The following is a 10,017-nucleotide window of genomic DNA, read 5'->3' as shown; positions in this document are numbered from 1 at the left end:
ACCAGTATGTTTACATCCACAGTCTACTCCTTGGCTGATATTTCCCCCCATGGTATTTAACCTGTTAATAGTTAAATTATCAACTGTTCTATGCAATGAAGATGGACATCTATATACACACACAAACACACACATACACGAATTGGGACACAAAGGACAGTGTAGGCTTTTCTGGAGAAGAGTACCAGATGGCACATATATAAACAGTGGAACTCAACTGAAATATCTTTAGATCGCTTTATTATATGCAAATATCATTCCTAGTACACAATCTACAAATCAGTTCCTCAGAGGTATTTAGTGCAATGATAAACACATCAGTTTTTACTGTGTTTACTTAAAAAGGAAAAAAAAATTAATCCAAATCACATTGGGAGATCCTTATTAATTTAAATTGACATTGTTAATTTTGTCTGCCAAGTCCTTAGTAAACATACCCTTATTTGATACAAACTTACAGGTTCTCAATAACATAGGATCATCATGAGGACTAGCAGTTATCAAGAGTTTTGTAATGATTAAAATAATGTTCAAATAATTCACAAGTTACTTCACAGAAATACTTAAAAGAATATTCTGGGGAGTGTTTGAAAGATCTGCTTATAAATAGTGACTGATATACTCAGCTAAGTATTTGGTGCTGAAGATAAACACTTCTTATATAAAACATTGTTTTAATACATTGCTCTACTGACGAAACTATTTATTAGATATAATACATTTCTAACACTAAAGAATAAAGCTTTATCTTCATATTTATTTTATTTATAAGACTCTTATCAATGAAGAATGCTGTACCCAACAATAACAAACTGGCATACTGCAATAATAAACTGGCATATTCTGTAAAAGTGAAAAAGAAAGCTGCGACAGAACAAACTAGATAACTGCCTTACACATTCTTTATACAAACAGCCCCTTTCGAACAGAAAGAAACGCGGACCAAACGCTTTTAGTTTTTATGCCCAGGTGGTAGTTACAAAGCTTCACATGCTGAAGAGAAAAGGAACAACAGTAATACAGAACACAGTATTTTTAACAATTATAACACATTTAACATCCTCAGTCGACCACTGGATTCTCAGATCAGATTGGCAGCTGAAATTTCACATCCACCTGGGCTTGCTTGGCTAAGGTCACTATCTCAGAGAGCTTCACAACCTGAAAGGAAAGGAAAAGAACCTTTGTCTCTATTTTCACAAAAACACAGAATCAGAACAGTTGGTCAATGCGAAATTAACTGCATCTTCAATCCTTTTCACTGGAAACACCTGGGCTATTCTGACAATGTTATAAACCACTTCACAGTCTCAGAAGCATTTGCCACGCTGGCATGCATCCATGATAGGTTGCTTCAGTCGTGTCCAACGGTTTGCAACCCTATGGACTGCAGCCTGCCAGGCTCCCCTATCTGTGGGATTCTCCAAGCAAGAATACTGGAGTGGGTTGCTGTGCCCTCCTCCAAGGGATCTTCCCAACCCAGGGATCGATCCCGTATCTTGTACCTCTCCTGCTGACAGGAGGGTTCTTTACCACTAGTGCCACATGGGACACCCTTGCCACTCCTAGAAGGACAGTCAAATCTAACACTTCATAACCTGCAGATTATAACCCACCCTAGATTTTATTCACATATATAAAATCAGAAGGTATTAAATAGATACATATCTGATATATGTATATACCTTTTTCATTGCCCAAATTATATCTTTATTTTTTTCCTCTTTTTAAATTGAAGTTTAGCTGTATACAGCAAAGTGATTCAGTTATTCATATATAGATTCTTTTCCAGATTCTTTCTCCTTATAGATATTGAATATAGTTCCCTGTGCTATACAGTAGGTCCTTGCTTATTATCTATTTTATATATAATAGCTCAGTTCAGTTCAGTCGCTCAGTCGTGTCCGACTCTTTGCGACCCCATGAATCACAGCACGCCAGGCCTCCCTGTCCATCACCAACTCCCGGAGTTCAAATTCATGTCCATCGAGTCGGTGATGCCATCCAGCCATCTCATTCTCTGTCGTCCCCTTCTCCTCCCGCCCCCAATCCCTCCCAGCATCAGACTCTTTTCCAGTGATAAGAGCGGATATATGTTAATCCCAAACTCTTAATTTATTCCTCTCCCCTTCCCTTTCACCTTCGGTAACCCTACACTTGTTTTCTATATCTGTGTCTGTTTCTCTTTTGTAAATAAGTTCATTTGTGACATATTTTAAACTCCACATGTAAGTGGTATCATATGGTATTTGTCTTTCTCTTTCTGACTTACTTCACTTAGCATGATGATCTCTAGGTCCATCCATGTTGCTGCAAATGGCATTATTTCATTCTTTTCTATGGCTGCTACTGCTGCTAAGTCGCTTCAGTCATGTCCAACTCTGTGCGACCCCACAGACGGCAGCCGACCAGGCTTCGCCATCCCTGGGATTCTCCAGGCAAGAACACTGGAGTGGGTTGCCATTTCCTTCTCCAATGTGTGAAAGTGAAAAGTGAAAGTGAAGTCACTCAGTCGTGTCCGACTTCTAGCGACCCCATGGACTGCAGCCCACCAGGCTCCTCTGTCCATGCGATTTTCTAGACAAGAGTAATGCAGTGGCTTGCCATTGCCTTCTCCGTTTCTATGGCTGAGTAGTATTCAATTGAATATATGTATATATATATACTACATCTTCTTTATCCATTCATTTGTTGATGGACATTTAGGTTGCTTCCATGTCTTGGCTACTGTAAATTTGCTGCTATGAACATAGAGGTGCATTTATCTTTTCCAATTACAGTTTTCTGCAGATATATCCAAGAGCAGGATTGCAGAATCACATGGTAGTTCTATGTTTAGTTTTTGGAGGAACCTCCATACTGTTTTCCATAGTGATTTCACCAATTTACATTCCCACCAAAAAACTGTAGGACATTTCCCTTCTCTCTACACCTTCTTCAGCATTTGTTATTTATAGACTTTTTAGTGATGGCCATTCTGACTGGTGTGAGGTAGGACCTCATTGTAGTTTTGCATATCTCTAATAATTAGCAATGTTGAACATTTTTTCATGTGTGTGTTAGCCATCAATCTGTATATCTTCTTTGGAAAAATGTCTATTTACATCTGCTGCCCTTAACTATCTTTGACGACAGAAATAGTGACTGTCTTAGCTGGATACTACACAACACAAAGCACATCTAAATAAAAGTTTGGGGAATTCCCTGGTGGTCCAGTGGTTAGGACTTAGAGCTTTCACTACCAGGGCCCAAGTTCAATCCCTGGTCAGAGAACTAAGATCCTGCAAGCCACATACTATGGCCATAAATAAATAAATAAAAGCTGATTTTAAAAATATGTATATAATCCCAGAATGTTGGGATAGGAATTTGAATCTAGAAGTTACTATTTTACTTTCTGTCAGTAAGTTAACAATTATCAACCTGAATTCCAATGTTCTCTCTATAAATCTGAGAATATTCAGCTGGTACCATACAAAATATACAAATTAAACATGAAATTAAAAGACACTTACTCCTTGGAAGGAAAGTTATGACCAACCTAGATAGCATATTAAAAACCAGAGACATTACTTTGCCAACCAAGGTCCGTCTAGTCAAGGCTATGGTTTTTCCTGTGGTCATGTATGGATGTGAGAGTTGGACTGTGAAGAAAGCTGATCACTGAAGAATTGATGCTTTTCAACTGTGGTGCTGGAGAAGACTCTTGAGAGTCCCTTGGGCTGTAAGGAGATCCAACCAGTCCATTCTAAAGGAGATCAATCCTGGGTGTTCATTGGAAGGACTGATGCTAAAGCTGAAGCTCCAATACTTTGGCCACCTCATGCGACAAGTTGACTCACTGGAAAAAGAGTCTGATGCTGGGAAGGATTGGGGGTGGGAGGAGAAGGGGATGACAGAGAATGAGATGGCTGGATGGCATCACTGACTCGATGGACACGAGTTTGAGTGAACTCCGGGAGTTGGTGATGGACACGGAGGTCTGGCGTGCTGTGATTCATGGGGTTGCAAAGAGTCGGACACGACTGAGCGACTGAACTGAACTGAACTGAACTGAAAACCAAACAATAAATTTAGCTTCTCTCCTCTCCAGCAGAATAGTTAAGAGAAGTTTTAAAGTTAGACACCTTGAGTTCAGATCCCACTCTGATGTTTACAACATGTGATCCTGAATAAGATTAATGTATCGAGCTTTTGTTTCTTTATCTATGAAAGTGGATATTTTATCACCAAACTTATATTAAGTCAGGTAATAGTGGAAGGGGAAAAAAGGCTTAGCATTGCATGCATAATAAATTATAAATGGTAGCAATTGCTAATAGTATTATCATCATATTATTAACACTGTCATGACTTCCATAACCTCCTACTCACTAGAAAAACACTACAGACACAACTTAAATCAACTGTTCACTTTTATCTTTCACGGTCTATTTGATCAAGCTCCTACTGATTCTTATCCTTTCTCTCCACGTCCAAAACGCTTTTCCTAATTCAGGCTCTCACTGCAAACATTTTCAGAGAAAAGTTCTAACCTATTCATTCCCTTCACCTCACCTCACATCTAATTACTGAACTGGCCAGACTCCTACTATCCCTCACTCTTTCCTTCAGCAATTGATTCCACATCTCAATGTCAAAACAGGCTTTCTGAAACATTTTCTCCCTACCATACCCTTACTCAAAATCTTAATTTAAACTCAGGACTGTGTATAAGTTCACAATGAACTGTCTGTGAACTTCAGATAAAAAGTCAAAAGTTCGCATTTAGAAACACCTGTTTCCACTACAGAGTATTTACCAAGATACAGTGTTAAATGAGAGAAATGAGGTAAAATACATGTTACCATGATGTAATGTGGGAAAGTGGAGAGAGATATGTGTACACATACATACATAATTTGTATTTTTAAAGATAGTGAAAATATGAACTAAGAAATTCTAATAAAAAAAACTGATTACCTATGGGAAAGGAAGAAACAGTAACAGGTATAAAGGTTAGCTTCTCTGAATATATCTTGTTTTACAGTTTGACTCTGGAACCATGCAAATATTTATAACAAAAAAAAATTAAGCAATTACTTTAAAACAAAGAAATGAAACTGCATCAGAGTGGGATAAAACAAAGAACTATTTTACAGGAATCTTAGAATCCAGCAAATTTTGGGAAATACTTCAAAGGACAAAAAGAATTGTGGATAGAAATCTACTCCTCTACTTTCAGTAGATATATTGTTGGTATTATTATTCTAAAACTCTTCTGTTTGTATTGAGGGACAAAGCAATGAATATTTATGCTAGCAAGGAATGGAAAAAAAAAAAACATATCAGACACAAAAAAAACTGTACTCCTGGATTTGGAAGTATCAGTGTGTGCTCATGTATTTCTCTCTTTAAAAAATACATATTTTCCCAGACTTTTAAGTTAAAAAAATCTAGAAACCATGAACAACCCAAAAGTTATAAGTACCCTTAAGGTTTAAACTGTGATGTCCAAACACCATTTGGCTGATTTCAGGTCAGCAGCAAGAAATGTAAAGATGAGCCTGAAACACCTCATTACACCAGAAAGCACATCATAGGACAGGTGAGGACTCAGGAGTCAACGTGAAGAGGTTCTCACTGACCACAGATGGGATAATCTAAGAATCAGTAAAAATAACTGAAATGGACTGAACCACATCAAATGTATTTAAATCCATGAGTTCAAAATAGGATGTGCATACATGCATGCCATTAACACACAACACACACCTAAAAACAAAAACTAAGAAACAAAAAAGCCTGGGTCACTTTCATAGGCCACGCTGGAGGCACTGATACTATCAGAGCCTTAGCATCATCAACTCATGTACCTGAAATGATTTATGCAAATTTAAAGGGACACAACTGAGCGACTGAACTGAAAAATGTCTTACATATCTACACAAAATCATTTAAAATTCACTTATCAATAAAAGCAAAGAATCAAGTAAGTATCCTGCCTTTTCTAGGCAAAATGTGCACCATGACAATAAAATAATTAATACAAGAAAGTTTCACTTTTTATATGTATTCCATATCATAAATAATCACAGAATTAGAAAATCACCACTTTTGCAGAAAATGTTGCATCTAAGTTATGAGTGTTAAGGACTGCTAGTATTATCTGAAAAGTTATTTGACATTTATATACCTCTTTATGTAATTACACAAAATCAACAATAAAATATTCTTGCTCCCCGCTCCTCAAAATCAAATACATATACGATCAAGCCTATAGATTGAACTACCAGTTTACAGGAAGTATAGGAGCAAAGGAACATGTTAACGCGTTACTGATCAGGGGATGTTTTGCAGAAACTAACGCCTGTGGCCAGCGATATGTTATGTAAGTTAATACTGAAACATTCCAGTGAATAGTGCTCAGGTAACAATGTACTAACACACCTCTGGTCAATAAACTGTTAAATGACACCCCATAGATACAATCATTAAAATCCAGACTATAGGAGACACTACAAGCCCATCAGCCTTTTTTTTTTTTTTTCAACAAATAAACTTAAAAAGGGGGAGAGGGGCAAGGGAGAATCTGTAAGGAGAAATTTAGTGATATATTAACCAACTGCAAACACAGATTTATTTTGATCCTAAATCTAACAAAGAACGTAGGCAAAATATATTTAGGAAAATCAGAGATGTTTCAACACTGACTCGATTCTTTCTTATAAAATATAAACATAATACCACTATCCCATCTGAAATAAAAATAATTCCTTTATATCATCAATACTTTTATCTTTCATAGGTACATGATGGTATGTATGAAATGATATAGTGTCTGGGATTTGCTTCAAAATAATCATGGGCAATGGAAGAAAGTAGGTAAAAATTAGATGAGACAAGGTTGGACATGAGTTGGTAACTGTTTAGGATGTTGGGATATGGGATATGATAGGTATATGGGATTCAATACTCCTAGTATTTAAGTGAAACACTAATTATTAGCAGTATTAGCTGTTCACTTTAGAATCTAAGTGCTTATAAACCTTTCAGACACTGCAAATTTTTCCTTACATCAACATAACCCATTTACCATTTTAGCAGCTTCGTCCAAGTCATCACAAGCAAGAATTTTAAGTCCACTGTCCGCTATCAGTGCCTTAGCATCATCAACTCGTGTACCTGGAAACGATTTATGCAAATATAAAGGTACTTTAAATACATACACAAAATCATTTTAAATGTTTGTCACAATATACTACAAATATAAAATTTCAACCAACTTCCACCATTTAATACAAATGCTTCTAAACCAAAGAAAATACTGTAAAAACCTGGAGCCATCTTATAAAATACTTTGCCTTATCACATTAATGGTAATTCAGACAAGTCAGAACTCAAGACAAGCATAGCAAATAATGTATCAACTTACACCAAACAAAACTATCAACAATTTGGTCCCAATGTTAGATTTTTTTTTAACTCACATTTTTAAAATTCTCTATTATAAACTCTCATTTTAAAAATACAGCTATTTAAAACTAAATTTAAATGAACTAATTTAAACTCCTTGGAATTATGAACTTTTAATAATGAACTTTCAAAAGTTTAAATAAATCTTTAATTATGAACTTTTAACTTTTAGAATTAGTGAAACAATTACAAGATACCTTTTACACTCACCTTGTAACCGTACCACAATAGGTATTTTAATTTCCAAATCCTTTACTGCCATGACTATACCCTGTGCAATAACATCACACCGCATGATTCCTCCAAAAATGTTGACCAAAATAGACAGTACCTGTTAATAAAATGTTTTGGGAGGTTAAAATTTTAAAGGAATGACTATTTTTCCTTCCTTCTAAAGAACACACTCATATCTGTGCCTTGTGTGTGTGCTCAGTCACTTCAGTCATGTCTGACTCTTTGCGACTCTAGGACTACAGCCCACCAGCTCCTCTGTCCACGGATTCTCCAGACAAGAATACCGGAGTGGGTTGCCATGTCCTCCTCCAGGGGATCTTCCCGACCCAGAGACTGAACCTGAGTGTTCTATGTCTTCTGCATCACAGGCAGATTCTTTACCGCTGCGCCACTGGGGAAGCCCTATCTGTGCCTTATAGAAGTTAACTCCACAGAAACATTTTCAGACCAAACAGCCATACTCTGCATGCAGCTCTCATCACTGAAGTCTGGCATCCACCACCCACCAAAATTTCCTTCCCCTCCGTGGGTAATTTCAACACCTAGTTCATAGTTTCTTCTCTCCTGTTCCATATTAACAAGACCTCCTGACTCCATTTACTTGTTTCCTATTAAGCATAGCCATTAGCAACATGACTAGCCCAGGCCATGTGGTAAGACAACGTTATATGCAAGATCTCCAACTTAGTCCTCATTATCATCTCTTCATTTTTCCCCATCAACTCTACCAACTTTTCACAAACACCAGGGCCTCCAAAGCACTCAACAAGTGTGGCCACTCTTGAATACATGTCACATCCAAACCTCAGGGCTTATTTGGGTCAGCATTCTTTCATTATCACACTGATAGTCAGGCCACTCTGATTCTCCCAGTTTGTCAGCTCTGTCTTCTGTTCTTCTATAGCACTACATTAAATTCATCAGCCTCAACACACTATACAAGGCCTTGAAGGAAAAAACCATGTGTTCCTAAATCCAAGCACAGTGTCCAATACAAAGGGACATATGTACACAGCTACTTCAATGGTATCCAATTGTCACCCTGGGCTCCTGGCCTGCTTTCCACTCCAATGCCCCAGCACAGGAACTCTTAATATGCTTTTCTCCATTCTTGTACACAGGCCTAAAAAGCCATGCTTAGAAATATAATAAGAATTTTAGTTCACATTATTGGGATTCCCTGGTGGCTCAGACAAGTAGTCAACAGTTAGGTAATTAAATAATGCTCTGCTTTTAGAGTTTTTGCCAAAGGAAGCTATAGGAATGTAGTTCCAATAAAATTTATTAAAAAAAAATAATTATAAGAGGGTGAAGGTGGGATGATTGGGGAGAATGGCATTGTAGCATGTATATTATCATATATGAAATGAATCACCAGTCCAGGTTCGACACATGATACAGGATGCTTGGGGCTGGGGCATGGGGATGACCTGGAGGGAGTATATGGGGAAGAGGGAGGTGGGAGGGGGGTTCAAGAAAGGGAACACATGTACACCCGGGGCGGATTCGTGTCAATGTATGGCAAAACCAACCAATACATTAATGTAAGGTAATCTGCCTCCAATAAAATAAATTTTAAAAAAAAATACAAAATAAAAAGAAAAATTATAAAACAAAAGGAACAAAGCACATTTTGTATCTCATTTTAGTTTAATGTTCTTTATAAAGTTAAATATGGCAAGTAAATCCACAGACTCAAAGGGAAAGAGCAATAAAATAAAAACTTGTATTAATTCTAGAATCTAAGACGCTTATTTAACTTATATGCAGAGTACATCATGAGGAACGCTGGGCTGGAAGAAGCACAGGCTGGAATCAAGATTGCTGGGAGAAATATCAACAACCTCAGATATGCAGATGACACTACCCTTATGGCAGAAAGTGAAGAGGAACTAAAAAGCCTCTTGATGAAAGTGAAAGAGGAGAGTGAAAAGGTTGGCTTGAAGCTCAACATTCAGAAAACGAAGATCATGGCATCTGGTCCCATCACTTCATGGGAAATAGATGGAAAAACAGTGGAAACAGTGTCAGACTTTATTTTTTTGGGCTCCAAAATCACTGCAGATGCTGACTGCAGCCATGAAATTAAAAGACGCTTACTCCTTGGAAGGAAAGTTATGACCAACCTTGATAGTATATTAAAAAGCAGAGACATTACTTTGCCAACAAAGGTCCATCTAGTCAAGGCTATGGTTTTCCCCATGGTCATGTATGGATGTGAGAGTTGGACTGTGAAGAAGGCTGATCGCCGAGGAATTGATGCTTTTGAACTGTGGTGTTGGAGAAGACTCTTGAGAGTCCCTTGTACTGCAAGGAGATCCAACCAGT

At 37.3% G+C, this 10,017-nt stretch overlaps 1 protein-coding gene across 1 annotated transcript in view; it reads right to left on the bottom strand.

Annotated features, from left to right (window-relative positions):
• Nucleotides 1-223: 223 nt before the first annotated feature.
• SUCLA2 (succinate-CoA ligase ADP-forming subunit beta) overlaps nt 224-10,017 on the bottom strand; it is a 49,658-nt gene continuing 39,864 nt past the window's right edge. Inside the window, exons 9-11 of the mRNA XM_055426094.2 lie at nt 7,666-7,786; nt 7,076-7,164; nt 224-1,161 (exon numbers count right to left, since the gene is read on the bottom strand). Of these exons, the coding sequence (XP_055282069.2) occupies nt 1,087-1,161; nt 7,076-7,164; nt 7,666-7,786 (285 nt within the window). The 3' untranslated portion in view covers nt 224-1,086. The remainder of the gene's footprint in view (nt 1,162-7,075; nt 7,165-7,665; nt 7,787-10,017) is intronic.

This window comes from Moschus berezovskii, chromosome 13, assembly GCF_049115385.1.
Source record: "Moschus berezovskii isolate FMDL1 chromosome 13, NW_MosBer_1.0, whole genome shotgun sequence".
Lineage (NCBI taxonomy): Eukaryota > Metazoa > Chordata > Mammalia > Artiodactyla > Moschidae > Moschus > Moschus berezovskii.
This window is presented reverse-complemented; position numbering and strand designations above follow the sequence as displayed.